The 17,299-nt window shown below is 46.3% G+C and overlaps 1 protein-coding gene across 1 annotated transcript in view; it reads right to left on the reverse strand.

The window, feature by feature from the left end:
• Positions 1-1,236: 1,236 nt before the first annotated feature.
• Positions 1,237-17,299, reverse strand: part of LOC144163625 (uncharacterized) — a 30,662-nt gene continuing 14,599 nt past the window's right edge. Inside the window, exons 2-5 of the mRNA XM_077694433.1 lie at positions 14,303-14,444; positions 11,577-11,722; positions 9,771-9,906; positions 1,237-1,884 (exon numbers count right to left, since the gene is read on the reverse strand). Of these exons, the coding sequence (XP_077550559.1) occupies positions 1,656-1,884; positions 9,771-9,906; positions 11,577-11,722; positions 14,303-14,444 (653 nt within the window). The 3' untranslated portion in view covers positions 1,237-1,655. The remainder of the gene's footprint in view (positions 1,885-9,770; positions 9,907-11,576; positions 11,723-14,302; positions 14,445-17,299) is intronic.

Raw genomic sequence — 17,299 nt, forward strand, 5'->3', positions numbered from 1 at the left:
TTGATGACTATGCAAACCAACTAACACGGCAAAATTGGTACAGTCATGCGACAGCATGGAACCCCCGATTGGCCTCGCGAAAACTCGGAGCATTCTTCGCTGGCTTATTGACCGGTAAAATAGCAAGAAACTCAAAAGCACAACCTGAGCATCTTACTGCACCGATTCGAAGGGTCGGACGATGACCGAATAGAAACACTTCGTGTGTCGAAACTCCTGACACAGACGTGCACTCCATACGACGGTCAGGAAGGGACAGGCTGGTGTACTACCGAGATATAATTGACCACTATAGGCTGCAAAAGACAAAATTCGCAGCCCCAGGCAAGACACTGAGCAAATGTCAGTCAGTAGCGTCGCGACGGCTGCAGACCGATTGCTTCCCCAATCCAGTGGCTTACAGCCGATGTTACCCAGGGCTCTATTCAGATAAATGGAAGGCGTGCGGTGATAGGGCTGACCTACATCACATGGTATGGTCTTGTCCTCTCCGGAGAAACGACCCCCAAAGCAGCAAGGCAGGGCAGCCTGCACTCATCATAAGTGCGAAGGAGCAGGGGGAGACCGCGCTACTTAGCTCCGACTCGGGTATCCAGACCCGGCTCGTCCTGATGGCCCCGACCGCCGCCAGAGACCAAGGACTCCTGACCGACGGCTAAGCGACAAAGTTGGGAAAATAAAAAGTTGTTCAATCCAAATTCACTTTGTTTTCAAAATTTAAAAAAATGTGTCAATACATTATGAACACATTTACATTAGAATCATCCAATTCGGCGACGTGACTGCTCATTAGCAATAATAATATTTTCGCGTGCTATAAACACGCAGTTGTTGAGCCGGGGTCCTTGAAGGCGACGGCCAGGTGAGCAGAAGTAGTCGGAGCCTTTTCAGGAGAGCCCAAGCACTAGGTACCAAGCGCGAGCGCCAGAGCTATGAATGACGATGATCACAGAACACGGGTACTTAACCACTTCTTCGTCGTCAGAGTCGCCTCTTGGCGCCGGTGTTGGGAAACACGTGACAATAATGTAATTAAATGAAATTGATTTCTCCGTGTAGGCACCACGGAATAACTAACTGTCAGTATCAACTGATGTCATCCTTTTTGAATGACATTAGCTGTAACACGGGTTAGTTTTCCGTGGGACACAGGTATTGCGCACTCACTTTGCAACAGTCGGTAAAAATGTGTTATGACTTCTTATTAATGGAAACAAAAATAACACCAAGGCAATATTTCGACGTGTAATGGCTATAATTTTATTGCTTACACAATCAGTTCACTGTCACTTACCACACAAGAAAAGCGGTAAGAATGCCATTGTAACTGAGAATGATGGTGGTAGTTTAAGGAATGAGCGAAAAAAATTCACGTTTATTTGGGGGCATACAACACGCGATATTTAACTGAAGAGTAATTGAGATGCCATGCGAAATTGAAACATGAGAAACTTCCTTGTAGAAAACAACATAACGATACAGAGAGGATTGCAGTCACGAAAACAGGCTCGCATAGAGGTTTCGTCAAGTAAGATGACTAATAACGGCGCCTCCCTAGAACTGCGGCTTCTGCACTCCCCTGAGTTTCGAATGCACGTATGAGTCACATGAATTAGAGCCCTAAGGCTGCGCGTTCACAGGCCGGGCGGCGTTGCTCAGAAAATGGCGCCAGTACGAAGCAGCAGCACCGAAACGAGGGCAAGGAGAGTCGCTCCCAGCAAGGAGGGCTTGCTCACGTCCGCGCTGTTGTACGGGCAGCCGAAGCTGGCCACATAGGCAGCGAGAAGATCCCGGAAGTGCTGGCGGCCCGCAGCTGCGTTGCCCTCTGGACACTCCACCTCGTGAGACTCGTCGAAGCAGCTGCCGGATAGGGAGGACCACTTCCTGCGCGACATCGTAAAGTTGGTGCAGTGCACCGGTGAACACTGACGCTTCTCAACGCCAAAGAGAGTTTGTGTAGGTTTGCGCCATCAACACTGCTAATACAATTTGTGGAATTGATAATTATTCAAACAATTTTGCCCAAATTAAACCTCGTATATGTGGCTGTTTTTAAGCACGTGGGCTCGGCGTGCGCTTTGATAATTAGGGCTTACAAATTTTCAGCTACCTGCCACTTAAGGCTATGTGCCGTCAAGAAAAGCAGGTGGAGGAGCCGTAAAACAATTTTCTCTGAGTAGTTTCATTGCCACAATGAAATAAAAAACCCGCAGACAACCGCGGTAGGTGAAATGACGTTTACCCTGACCTGTATTGCCTTTGGGATTCAGTTCTTTTCCATCTATTTTTGTTTTAAGTTTAGGACGAATACAGAAACTTACGTGTGTATATTCCGGGGACGCGTGTTGTCCCGAACGCACTCCTGCTCAGATTTGTGTAAAGGCTGTTGGCCGACTCCTTTTAAATTTGGTGTTCCTGAATTCAATTTTTACCTGACAGCTTTGCACCTCCAGCTCCCGCATGTATGCCCGGCAAATGTTTCCAGGGTGTGTTAGGTCCGTGTCAGGAACACGGCACGTGCCAAACAAGACAGAGGACTGCGGCGGACGGGAGAGGAATAGTGTGCCGTCAGCTCCCGGGCAGAAGCCCTGCGCTCCTGTAGTATGAAGTCGCGCACCCCGGATGGGCAGGACATAGGATGGGCCGGCTTCCGTACCCAATAGCGCCAGATTTCCGTTCAGTGGATGCTAAAACGAAACTGTAAGGTGCCGGAGCAGCCGCAGTACTTGTTCGGCAGGTGAGTGCGAGGTGCTTGTGTAGGCGTACTCTGGTGGCGCTGCTGTAGTAGTACGCTGTGGGCCCGTTATACGCGGGGGGAAAAGGCGCTTTCATTTATGTTATTTTTGTAAGCCTCATGGTATTCTCTGGAGTACGAGAAGATAAGCACGTCGATTTCAGCTACATGGCTTTCCGCATTCAGTGAGCGGATTGGCGCCAATTTTTTTCAAGACCGCCTCGTGTCCCACTCGCAGTGCACGCAGCAAAGGATGGTTGTTTAAGTTCCGATGATATTTCGGTTGACCGAATCAAAGGGGTCTCTTTACATGATCTGTAGTTCTTCGGATGCACGTGAACGCTCACCAGGACATCGGCAACGCAGCCCCTCCGCACTTATGCCCACCCTTGCTGCCATACGCGCATCAATAGTGGCAGAGGCCGCCATTACTGCGCTACATCCTGACACCTCCGTTTATTTCCATTTTTGCAGTGACTCATGATCTTTACACAGCTGTTTTGCGGCATCAAATCATATCAAATCAATTTTTCTTTCCAGATAAAACTGGGTGGTTTTATGGACGACACATGCCGAGTTTGATTAGGAGCTGATTAGTCACGCCACCGCAAAGCTTCTTTGTATATAGAGCTCAGTCATGAGGAAACTTGGCACCGCAATGAAAGTTCACGCCTTTATATCTTGAACCCAGAGTGATACAGACTTATGCATGCAAATCCCCTACAGAAGACTGTACGTGTCGTACCGGTATACTATAGTGTAAAATGCGTCCCTGCATCCATTCATCCAGCGGCCACAGCATCAACAGCAGCGATATCTGGCCGTCCACGCAAGTGCAGTGGGAATACTCCGCGGCAAAAGACGAAACGATTACTCTCCGCAGTGGAAACTCCAAGCAGCGCTCAGTGGGGTTCAAGAAGACTTTCTGCGTTGGCATTCTTATCCCGTAAGAAGGCCTCAGGCGACGTCTGAGTTAGTAATTCCTGCGACGAATGTAGGACAGCCAAATTTTGATGAAGGATTCAGCTTCGATGTAAACATTTAGCTGTTCAAACTAGAGATGTAAGCTGGTACAGGCGTAAGGTTAGCTTTACAGACCAGGAAACTGTAACGAAACTACTCGTCACGCCGTGGGACGTGCGCACGCTGGGCAACATTTCATTTCATTTCATTTTTTAGTTCCTTAAGGGCCCCAAGGCATTACATAAGGGGTGTGGGCAAATACATATAGGATAGACAATGAGGAAGTGTATGATATATACAACTGGGCAAAAAAGAAAAAAATAACACAAGAAAAATAGTGACTGACATGCATCAGTCAGCACAACTAACAAGAACAAAAAAAAGCAGATGAGGGAAAACTAATTCCAAATTACCAAATACACATGTTCAGTTATAAAGCTAAAAAAAGAAAAAAAGAAGAAAAAAGCACACATAAAGAAAAGACAAGCAAGAGCAATTGTACAGGTTCAACTAGTCAGGAGCTATATTAGACACAGCATTGATGTTCGGAGTGGTGATAATGGTCGTCCAATTTTTTTCGAAAAGATGCGTGGTCAGTGCATGATACTACATTATTGGGTAGCGAATTCCAAAGGGTTATTGCATTGGGAAAGAACGAACTTGTGAATGCCGATGTTCGATGGGCAAGTGTGCTATTGTCTGGGTGTGATTTAGGCGTGCTGACGTGCGGTGGGATGGTTTTAATAATTCCTGCCCGGGTTTTGGATGATAGTAGGCCCTATGAAGTAGTCATAAACGTGCGATATGACGGCGCGACACAAGTTACGGAAGGGAAATTGACTGTTTTAATGATGTGACGCTGGTTCCGGAGTTGTATTGGGAGGGGATAAAGCGAGCTGCACGATATTGTATGGATTCTAGGTTGAGGGTCAAATATGCTTGGGATGGATGCCAGATTGATTGCGCGCATTCAAGTTTTGGCCTTACGAATGTTAGATAAGCAAGTTTTTCTATTTCTATGGTCGTGGATTTTAGATTTCGTCGGAGGTAACCCAGTGTCCTTAATGCTTCGGAACAGATTGTGTCGATGTGTAATTCCCACGATAATGATGGTGTCATGTGAACGCCTAAGTATTTATACGATGTTACAGAGAATATGGAAACAGCATTAATATTGTAAGTGTGGTGGGTGATGGAGCGTTTATGAGAGAAAGAGATTAGCTTGTATTTCGATAAGTTAAGGGGCTTGAGCCAATTATTGCACCATAATGCGATAGTGTTAAGGTCTTTTTGTAGGGTGCTGTTATCGTCGGGGCTTTTAATTGCAGAGTAGAGGACACAATCATCGGCAAATAGTCTTAGTTTACTTTTTATGTTAGTTGGCAGATAATTTATATAAATTAGAAATAAAAGTGGCGATAGACTGGCACCCTGTGGTACGCCCGATATAACAGCTGTAAGCGGTGATTGGTTATTATAGGCGAAAGTGAATTGCATGCGGCCGGTAAGAAAGTCCTGAATCCAATTGATTATGTTTGTCTTTAAACCGAGGCAAGTTAATTTTGAGAGTAGTTGGTTATGTGGGACGCGATCAAATGCCTTTGCAAAGTCTAAGAACCTGGCGTCCGTTTGAAGGTTGTTATCCATGTTAACTTGAATGTCGTGCGCAAACTCAGCGAGCTGTGTTTCGCATGAGTAAAATTTCCGAAATCCATGTTGGTATGGGAAAAAGTACTTCATGCTTTCCAGATGATTCACGACATGAGATGCTATTATGTGTTCGAGAAGCTTGGACGATATGCACGTAGGAGAAATACAGCGGTAATTAGCTGGTCAAGAGTGACTGCCTGATTTAAAGACGGGGGTTATTTTTGCTTTTTTCCGGCCTTCTGAAACCTGGCCTCTGTGTACGGATTGATCAAATATTAGACATAGGATTTCACTTGAGACGAGGATTTTTTTTTAGAAACTTACTATTAATGTCGTCACAACCGGCAGATGATGTTAACTTCAGTGTACTAATTAATTGGGCTATACCTTTAGGAATAAATGAAATGTCGGGTTCTGCACTGGATGGTGTTTATGGTTGAGCTGTGATGGATGCGTTGTTAACGGGAGTGAACACACATGTAAAGTAGTCGTTGAGAAATGTAGCACATTTGTCAATGTCTATAAGTTGACCGTCCATGTTTGTGAGTTCAAGTTGATTAGTCTTCGACTTAGGGGACAGTAAGCGCCAGAACATGCTTGGATTAGTTTTCAGTATGAATAGTAGGTCCGTTGAAAAGAATTTATCTTGGCATCGGCTATTTCTTTTACGTATTGAGTCGCAGATGACTGGCAACGGTCCCGCGCCAGCGGTTCATTTTTTGATTTGGCTGATCGGTAGAAGCGTTTTTTTCTATTCCGAATTCGTTTTAGGCAGTTATCAAACCATGAATCATATTTCACAATTAGGCTAGGAATAAATATAATTTTTAACCTAAATAGTTCATTTTTGTACAATTCCCAGTTAGCAGTAGGAGTGTGTGCTTCGCAGGTTTTGCAGAAGGACGAATAAAATCGCAGAAGTTCATTGTTAATGGCGTCGTAATTACCACGCTTGTAGTTAGTAATCAGTTTCGTGCTAGGGGATTTTCGTGCAAACGGAAGCGCTATAGAGATGTCGAGCAGACTGTCGTCACTAATGCCGGGCAAAACGTTTACACTTTTAATGTCAGCAGGGCAGGTGGTTAGGAACAGATCGAGTGTGTTGTTGCCCCGTGTTGGGCATGATATAACTTGGTGGAGGTTAAAGTCTAAAGCAAGAATAATAAATTGGTTGGCTTCATTTAGTAGTGGTTTTTTTCGGTGTCGAAAGCAGAGACCAGCTTATCTCGGGGAAGTTGAAATCGCCAAACAAGATAACGGGAGTGTCAGGATGTTTGGTTTTTATGTCAGTTAGGGCACGTGTGAGTGAATCACAAAAGGATCGGTGGCTGTCAGGTGGCCGGTAGCAGACGCTGAAAATCGCTTTGACCGCGGGATTTTCTAGGAGGATGCACAATAATTCAAGGTTATCGTCCTGTAATACAAGCGATGATGACGGTGTGTTTTGATAGCGATGAGGACGCCACCTCCTCTGCGACAAATATGATCGCGGCGAAACACATTAAAGGAGCACTGACACCAATTTTCGGCGTTAACATTATTGCACAGTTCGCTTCCTTCACTCAACAGAATACCCTGGCTGAAATATGAGCGGCCTGTGACGCGAAGAACATACTTCAATTGGATCGCATTTATCGCGCCGACGGAGGAGCGCGCGGAGCGGCACTCAGCAAATGGACATCAGCGTGACATCACTCCAGGAGAGAAAAAAGAAGTGACGCGACAGCACTCGCCAAAAACTCGTGACGTCACTTCACGCGCGCGGCCCCACGAGCGGCGAGCGGGCGCTACGCCCTCTCAAGCGGGCGCCGGTGACGTCCGCACAAAGCGGTGAGGTCAAACCGGGAGGCTGTCATATGCGCCTTTCGGGATGAAAACGCGGTAATTTGAAACAAACGATTTTCAGGTCGTTCAATGAAATTCACTATCGCGCGCTGAAGTATTTGAAGTGCTGTTTCAGGTTCGCCAGGCCATTAAGCATCGATAAAAGCAATAAAAGTGTAACATAAAATTTTCGTGTCAGTGCTCCTTTAAAGTTTTGATTAGAAGGGAGGACCTCGTTGTCACTAATGTTGCTGTGCAGCAAAGTTTCGGTTAGTACTAGGAGATCGGCTTCAGTGTCATCATTGAAACTGCTAAGTTCGATGCGTTTTGGCATTACGCTTCGCATGTAGGTGAACATGACGTTAAGCTTCAGGAATGATAACTGTCACCGTTGAGATGGGAAACTGGTGGAACGATCTGGTTTACGTCATTTGACGCCATTGTTAGTGCCAAGAGGCGGTTTGTCATGACCCGCAGAGCTAATCGATAACTTTGTGCATTCACTAATGCTATCTGTGGCAGCGTTGTAGATGTAGCATTTATTGCCCACGAGCACCTTGTCTAATCTTAGTTCGAACGCGCAATTTTTAGGTTTTATGAATTTTAGTAGCTTGGACCGGGCTAGGCGTGTGGCCGATGCGAAGTGTTCCCTAATCGCGTAGTCAGTATTTTTTTAATTTTGGCCCACATGATAGTATGCTTTCCTTTGTTTTGAAGTTATTAAACTTGACGATGATAGGCCATTTTTGGTTGAGAAAGGCGGTTCCGATACGATGAGCCCTTTCAATCTCGCCTGCGTTAAGTTGGAAGTTTACGTTTGTCTGGCAGAATGCCACAACTTTTTCTTCCGATTCCTTCCATGACTCTTTATCTGTGTCGTCTAGACCTAGGAACAGCAGGTTATTTCTTCGAAGGCGTTTGCTTAAGTCGGTGCTTTCGGTTTTTAGCATTGCTATTTCCTGGGTTAACTGGTCGTCAGTGGTCATTTCGGCATTCGTATTACGGATGCTTAGTTGGAATTCGAGCGCTAGCAGTCGATTGATTAGAGTGGACAACTGGTTGGGATGTGTTTCATGGGTTAGCTTGAGCTTCTCTGTTTCGGTGCGTAGGGTGGCTTGCCCAGCTTCTAGCTTTAGAATAGCGGTTAGGATAGGGTCAGGGGTTGTTTTTGGTGGGCCTGGGTTAAGTTCTACGTCACCAGATAGCACTAAGGGCAGGTTTGACAGTACAAGACAAGCGCCGGCATTTCACAGTAAAGTTCAGTGGTCTGTTTACAGCTTAGTGATGAATGTCCTGATATTTACGTACTCGATGTACTACGTAACTGTGCGGCAGGAACAAAGGAAGCGCACAGCAATGGATGAGATGGTGGACATATTAAAGTGGCCGAGTAAACCGAATGAGGCGGGTAGGCTGGCAGCGTAAGCAGGAACTTGCAAGTGAAGAAAATCGAGGAACAGTGAGAAAGAAAGCGGAGGAGTAGGGTATATGGTGTCTAGATGAAATCGGCATTGCACTTTGGTACCTTCCGTGGCGACTACTGTGGAGGATCAAAACTTAGGGGATGCCCAGTGCTGGAGGTGCGAAATGATGACACGGTTCCCCGCTCATCAGGCAGTCGCGGCATGCACAAGATCTTTTTTAATTTTTCACCTTTCTGCTTATGCAGAGTTTTGTGGAAGATGAACAATGATGTCGATACAAGCCATTCACCAACTGCTGCTGCTAAAGCGTTCTGCTAGAGTAGAGGCTGCAGGCGCTGGAATCCAGCGCTGATAGTCACCGAAGGTGACGCAAGGAATGGTATATATAATCGAAAATAGGCGCACGTCTGTCGCAAGTGTTTACCCCATTGCACCACAGATTAATATTCTCCAACGAGCTCCGCTTAAATTTCCAACAGAAGGGATGGTAATTGGGCACAATTTCTTTTATCGGCTTGTTCTTGAATGGTAGAGCCGTGCAAGAACTATTTTAGCTGAAGGGAGCCTTAAAAGAAAATACCGCTTTGTTCAGGTTTAGAGAACTAGCCATTGGCAACTCGCTGAGCTAGATTCTATCCAGAAAATACATTTAGCACAAAAAAAAACTAACAAATATTGAAAAGCTCTCAAATTTTACGCTACTGTGCCGCAAATGTGCAGCAGTGGCCTAATGTGCGGCAGCACTGAAAACACAATCTTCAGTTTGACACGATTAAACAGAACTCAGCCCCCAATGCAAAAGGCTAGTCACGTGTCTTCGCCATGGAATTGGTGGGTGGCCGCACAATCGTACAAACAAGTTTCGTTAATTGCATAAAAAATCGGTGTAAAGTGACCGAAGGGGTGCCACTGCTTCACCGGTTTTCATTATCATCTGAATTATTTTTTAGAGCTGGCGATAAAATTGGTATATTTTCTATCTATACATAAGGGAGTCTCTTGAATATAGCAAACTTGTATTCTGCCTTCATGGCCTCTTTAAAATACAGGTGGTGGTTCAATGATTGAATCAATAATTTGGGAAGATTCGACATCGTTCCGGCATAATGAACAAGTAGCGCGCCCTAGACGCGGAAAAACCATGACGAAAATGCGTCGAGGTGCGGCCAACTCACTTGCAGATCCTCGACCTCTGAGGGTTGTCCTGCTGGCCCGCGTCGATGTACTGGCGGATTAGCGTATCCTGGAGCAGGCTGGCGAAGCAGTCACGGTACTTGCGCCTGTCCCAGCACTTGTACGCTGAGATCATGTCTGCGTGGGTTAACAAGAGTACGTACGGATGGTGAGCACATTTGGCCTAAGGGTATGCGTCCTTTATACCGCAGCAATGGGGTTAAGGCCGCTAGTCTCCATTGCAGCATACTACAAGCGCCGCCGTCGGTTACTTCAGTGTCGCCCCCCGCTGTCAACTGTATCAAAGCTCAGCTGTATTCATCATCATCATCATCATTATGAAACGTAACCTCTGATCGTCATCGATTGAACAGCGTAAGAAGCTGACGTTGTTGTTCGGACTCGGAAAGCGCGCAGACGCTGTTCTTAGCCCTACGGCCAGCTCGCGGCAATCAAGCCAGATCTGTCGTCTCATCGGTGAGACTATGTTGTAGGTGGCGTAAATCATACTGCGCCATTCCCGAACAGTAGATTCTTTTAGTTAAACGCTTAACGAAACCAAACCTCAAATGCCAAAACCCAAAATGCGTTTTATATTTAAATACCGACAAATAAGCGACTATCTTAATTCAACCCATTATCAGGGCTTGTTTGCCCGAACACGATAAGTGGGCTAAAGTTCATTACAACAATTTAAGCGCTCGCTAGGAAATAAGTCGTTTGCGCGAAACGGAAATAAGCGCAGTGATAAGTTGGCCAAGGGTAGGGTTTTCCGGCAACCGAGTTATTCGCCGTGGCCGACGTCGACTTATGGTAGTCGGTAATCACTGTCTTATTGCAGGCGGGAACTTATGAGGTTTGGCAAACGGCCCCAGATGTTCGAAGTCGCAGCGCGTGTAGAATTCACTTGTTTATTTTCGGGCATTTTCATGGGTAAACAACAATCACAGGTGACTTTGTGGGTCTTTGGAAAGTTACAAAATGTTATCAAATACGTCTAGCCTGATGTACTCCGGCGTTGTACATATTCTAAAACGACGACTAATAGACTTTACTTGCACCGAGGGATAATTCATTTCTGTAGCCATTGAAACGGGATGTTTTAGAACAGACATCACTGGGCGGTCGCAGCCGGCGGGAGCCTTTTATACCAGCCGAAGCTGATCGCCGGGGTACGGGCTAGCATGCCTTCCCACTGCTCATGTCTAAGGGAAGCGATGGAGTCAGAGGAGGAGTTCGCGAACACTTTCAGGAAATGTGGTAGAGTGTGCAGGGCTGGGGACATAAATTGCAAGTGTCGGCGTAGAGGTTGAGGTGGATGACTTGAAGGGTGCTGTGTGGGTATGGGTTCATCTGAAGGCGGCGGTACGTAGTGACTTCATCGGTAGTGGCTAGCTTGTCAGGGTGGGGGGGTGGGCGTAGAGTGTGGAGTTCAAGGCGGTAGTGTAACGTAGCAATTTCACTTTATTTTTGACACCCCTAAAATCAGTCATTTGCCCAAATTTGGAGGCACCTTCAAGGCATTTTGTAGCCTCCGGGTTACAGAGGCCTCGCCGTTCAAACCGCCACCTGCTGGTTAGTTCATCATAGACAACTGGGTCAATAAAAACACTTAGTAAAAACAGTGGGATTACACATATTCCAAGGTATTTCATATATCCGCATTACATCAGCGACAAAGAGATTTGTTTATGTTTCTTATGCGGCTCGGTCGTTTTCACCGGCGTATCTTTACACGCGAGAAACCCAGGAAGAACTTGCTTCATGTGTGGATCGGGATGTGCGCGAGAAGGTAGTATAAAACTCACCCCTGAGAGACTGGTCGTCGCTGACCGTCCTCTGGAAGACCTCGTACACTGCTTCGAGTCGGTCCAGCTGCTCGCGCTCCGCCTGGGTACAACGTGCCTGCTCGCCCGGACGCAGCTTGCAGGGTGACGATGAAGCAGGGTGCTTGCTGCAAGAGCGCGGGAAGTTTTAAAAGGCCGCCACATATTCGTTGGGTCGGTAGAGTACCAGACAGATTCCGAGCAACATTGCTTCGGTGACGCAGACATGTACGATTCTGTTTTTTCTCATTTATTGGGATAAGGTTATAAAGATAAGGTTCCGCTAATTGATTGCTTGTAGGGTTTAACGCACCGACGCAACTCAGGCGATGAGGCGCGCCGTAGTGGAGGGCTCCAGATTAATTTTGACCTCCTGGGAATCTTTAACGTGCGCCGAAATCTCGTAAACACGGGCGTTTTTGCTTTTCGCGTCCATCAGAAAAGGGTTCCGCTAATTTAGTGCCGTTAAGAAAGCGCAGAACGACATGCCATGTAACAATCCACACGGGGAATTAAGCGTGGACCAGAAGTAGCGAAAAGGCGAGACGAGTTGGAAAGAATTTTTGATTCTCATTGATGTGTCCAGGTGAAGTAGTGAATAGATAACACTTTGGCTTCCGAGCCTTGTTTCGAATACGACAGTGTACAGGCAGCCTGTATATGATAACACGCTTTTTCGTTGATGTCAAACGCTGCTGCAAAGTACGTGCACGCCTATTTTCTCGCTTTAAATACGAAACCACTGTTTCAAGACGATAACTAATGAGGCCGCCCCGCATTTGCCAATTACGGAGAGCGCAGTTGCTACGGTCACATATAAAGGGATCATCACGAGAAACAACCTCTCTAAGAAAGCATGAAGGGTGGCTGTAATTATTTCCAAAATCATCGGTGGGACACCTGAAATGCAAACACCATCCAATAGGTGATGGAACGCGCGGAACAGCGAAAGCCAGAATTTGAGGTCTTGGCCCCTGGCAAGCAACAAAGGCCACTGTTTGCTCGTGCCGTGAACAGCACCGGGTTCAATCAGCCGGGCCGTTGGCCTGCTGTAGTGTTGTAGGTAAGCATATGGAGTTCGCAAGAGCACAGAGGAAAACTTCGGGCACCGGAGGGCCACACATGCTTTCTTGTGATTCTAATGTTCGCTTACATATTAGAATGTTGCAATCAACCAAATATTTACTATAACGTTAACAGTGTTCCGGCTCCTTATTCTCAAAATTTCCACTAACTACTCCAATACCGGTGAAAACAGCGCGAACACCACTGATATACAAAATTGCTTTGATTGCAGTAGTGACAATGCAATATTCACCAGGCCAAAGTATATATTCCTATTGTTTAATTTAATGCCTTCATGGCTGTAACTTTTACCTAACCGTGTTATTGTAAGTTTAATGTCTGCCTCTAATAAAATGAGCTGTGTTTGTATAGAACGCGTATGAGTCTCGTTCTTGTTTTTTATATTTTGTACTGTTAATCCACAAAAAATTTGAATCAGCAGTCCCAATTTCAGCTTAGCAGACCAGTTGCACATTTCGTCTTGTGCATGTCGGCACTATTTTTATTACTAACAGAGAGAACACTAACGTACGTCCACCAGCCACGCTTCGCGGTACGTTTTTATTACCGAGGCACCCGCTTTTTGCAAACAATACCACTGCACTTACAAACGATAAAACGGCGTTATAACCACTTATATGTTTTCTGGAGTGCATGCGCACCACCCGGTTCCAACAGAAATGTCTAGATAGCATCCAGATGTCTTCACCTCGAGGAGCCTAACGCATGAATGCGCGCCCTACAACCAGACAAAACAGACCCAAATTAGCGCTCTACCGTCGCGAGCTTTGTGGTGTCGGCTTTACCGTAATGCGAGCCACACTTGTCGTCAACTGTCACCGAAGACTGCGCGATTGAAGCCCTAAATTACGCTTGGTTATTAAACGTAGTAGCCTTGGATCCCAACCTTGTTATAGAAAAAATTAGAAAGATGAGAATGGGGAGGAGTGCATACGGCAGACATTCTCAGATAATGAATGGCAGCCTACCATTGTCCCTGAAGAGGAAAGTGTGTGACAGCTGCATATTATCGGTACTCACCTACGGTGAAGGAACTTGGAGGCTCACTGAGAAGGTTCAATTTAAATTGAGGGCGACTCAGAGAGCAATAAAACGGAAGGCGATAGGTGTAAGATTAAGGAACAAGAAGAGAGCGGAGTGGGTCAGGGAACAAACGCGTGCTAAGGACATATTAGTACAAATGAAGCAAAAGAAATCGGTGTAGGCAGGGCATGTAATGCGAAGGCAAGATAACCGTTGGTCATTAAGGGTGACAGAATGGATCCCTAGAGAAGGTAAGCGTGGCAGGGGTTGGTAGAAGGTTAGATGGGCGGACGAGCCCAAGAAGTGTGCGAGGATAAATTGGTCGCAGTTAGCACAGGACCGGTATAATTGGAGATCCATGGGAGAGGCCTTTGCCCTGCAGGAGAAGTTGATAGGCCGATGATGATGATAATTACACGACACATTCTTTCACCTGGCATTTTGCCAAAAACAGCCCATACTGGGAAAATGTAACTTTCCAAAGAAATTGCGAAACCAATTTCATATTTTCTTTTATTCCGGACGTTTAAGTGACTCAGTGCGTGAGTGCTGCAGTGTCGGCGTGGTTCTTTAGCGAGTAAACGGGAAACAGCGCTCACCTGGCGAACGTCCTCAGCGCGGCGTCCAGCTCTGTGCCGTACTTGGCGGTCAGTCGGTCCATGTCCGCCTCGACGCCGCTCAGAAGGCCGCCGTAACAGCGCAGCACCGGGACAGGGTCGCATTCCTGCGTCTGGCCCACGACTGCGCGAGAGAGAAGTGCCAATATGCCCTATTTATTAATAAACTGCCGTTGCAGTAACTGACAGTGCCACCTATCAGCAAAGAGGCTGTTTTTTACGTTTTTAGCCCCTAACGTGGTGTCTGACTTATTTGAGGTAAAAATTTGTCAATACACGCTGACATACAGTATTTGTCAAAGTTTTCAAGGCCAAGACAAAGGTTTGTCTTCAAGAAAGAATTCCAAGAATATGCTTAACGCTTAACTGTGAGCAAATTATTTTATTGCAGCAAGAAAGGTGTTTTCTCTGGCTTTCGGGTATAAAACGATTCAGACTCGCTCGAGAGGCGACCTTGTACTTTGTTTTTTTTTTTCAGCCTATGCACGTTCGTCATGGCCTAGAAAATTTTGTCAAAGAGTGCACATACGTCATCATCGGTAGCCTTAGTTCTCTCCGAATGCTATCCTCACCAGGGTTTTCCCCATATGTAGCCGTGCTGCTTATATAATAGCGGATCCACGAGGTGGGTTGCAATCGCGTTGGAATCAGTGATAGTTATTAGCGATCAAGAGGGCTAAACTATCTCAAATCAAAATTAAAAATTGAGTCAGTCAGGAAAGAGAATCCCACGTTTCAATAGCACGTATCCTTTTGGGAGAGGCCACACACAACGCGCTCGAGCCTTTGCACGAATAAGTTCGGAATTATCGTCCCTTAAAAATAAAGTTAAATGTCCATTTAAAGAAAATTCGGCATGAATGTGAGTTGTGTGTTTTTTGCCCTGAGAAGAAATGCAGCCATCTTCCACCCCCTCCAATACATAGATGCCCAGTGGCGCTCTCAGTGCTCCATGATTCGAAGCAGCGTCGTAATCACATGACTTCGCTTAAAGAGACCTTGCAACACTTCTTTCAGCCTTTTCTCAAATCCTTAATATTTTCAGAATGTACTAAACAAACGCATCCAGCACTTAACGTCACAAACTACCTCAGCCAATAATTGCTGCTCCATGCCCACCAGATGTGCCCATCAGATAATGTCGGAGTCTACAAGGTGAACGAAGTGTACTTCTTTTTTGGCAAATTTAAACATTTTTCTGGAACGTTAAGACGTGCAGAAAACGCTGTTTCTCGCTCGCGGAATCCTTGGTGGATTTGATGTTTTCTGCTGTGGCGACACACGGGAACCACGTGCGAGCAAACGAAATTTGATACTAAACAAGAAACACAAAAATTTCGAAGATTATGGAAGCACCCTGAAGCCGCGTTTACATGAATGCGACAGAATGCGATAGCAGCGCGTCACATTTCCTAGCGCATCACGAGTAATGCGATGCGCTAGCGTTTACATGTACCGCATTACCCCTGGTGCGATGGTGGCGCCATACGGTGTCGCACATCGAAGGTAAAGCAGCGTTTCTGGCGCTTCCAAAGCTTCCGGCACGGCTGGTTCTTGTTCTTTTTTCACGACTCGCATTTTCTGGCGTCTTACACTCGATTTAGACGTTTTTAAAGGCAAAGCTGCGTTTGCAGGGCTTACGTTTCTTGTCGACATAATTCCCAATGCGATGCGCTCGCGTTTACATGCACTTCGAAAGTCGACTTACACGTCTCAATCCACCCCTGTCTGGCGCATTAATGCGACGCGCTTTCCTAGCGCATTAGCCCCGTTTACTTGGATGCGATGCGCTAGAAAATTGATGCGATGCGATGCGCCACTTGTCGCATTCATGTAAACACGGCTTGAGCTTCATTACGAACGAATGGGACGTCAATACGAGTTGTTCGGTGGGGCACCACTTAACATGCATGCCGTCTCCCTCCTTCGAGGCTTTACAATTATGCTGAGCATTCCAGAGTTATTTTAAGCGGTGACATAAGACTAGGTTCTACAACGCAGCCTGAATAATTACGACGACAAATTATCGGTGTCAATTTTTATGTAGCAGCCTTTCTATTGAAATACTATTCAACTGTAAAAAATGCGTGAAATCGGTAAAAAAAAAAACACCGTTCAGGTTGGAAGGTCATTAGCTGCTGAAAGCTTTAAGAACTACAAATCAACTTCGAGCCATCACACTGATCTTGCATACTACATGAGGGACTCTACTGTAATGTGAATCGAGGTCCCTGGTCGGATCGGCGCACGCGAGTACTGTATTTGTATTTCTGAAGGTCACACAGCCTTCGAAGGTGCGTGCAAAAAGGCTCTTACTCATTCTGTTATCTGTTTCTTCAAATACAAATAACGAACAGAACCACCTGAGGGCAGAAGAAGCCGCCTTGTTTCATTAAGGCGAACGCCTTGAGGGCCCCATTATGAGAGAAACCATTGTGGCTGTTGCTGTCCTGTAAAAGAAAAGGCCGCCACTGCGAAAAGTAAATAAAACGAATCTAGTGCGATTACATTTGAACCCGGGTCACCACAATAGCAGACTCATGCATGTGCTACCACCCTGCAATATCCGCAACTTCCCAACGTTAGAACGAAAGCTGTCGTTGTTGCGCGCTCTTTCCTGGCACAACCACTTGGTGCAGGAGACAGCCATCCGTGGGGGGCGGGGAGTTTAAGCGGTCATTTCACCCGCCTCCGATATTCCCCTAAATATCAGTCGGAAACGCAAAGGCTTCACAACTGTGCGCGGCGCCTTGCACCTGAACGTGATGGCACGGGAGTTGCGCGTGTGCACGGGCACGGGAGTTGTTTGGGAACCAGATAGTACCCGATTGCAGGAAAGCTGTGGTGTGTGTCAGTCTGTTTGCTGACGCAATTGGCGCCGAAGGACGCACAAACGAAGCGGAGAGACACAAGCACGGAGTAACCGAAAAGAAACCGGTCGAAGGAATTGGACCAAAAACAAAGAAACGGAAGAGAATA

Source organism: Haemaphysalis longicornis, unplaced genomic scaffold (assembly GCF_048455015.1).
Source record: "Haemaphysalis longicornis isolate Haplotype H1 unplaced genomic scaffold, Haemaphysalis longicornis Haplotype H1 scaffold_126, whole genome shotgun sequence".
In the NCBI taxonomy this organism is placed as follows: Eukaryota; Metazoa; Arthropoda; class Arachnida; order Ixodida; family Ixodidae; genus Haemaphysalis; species Haemaphysalis longicornis.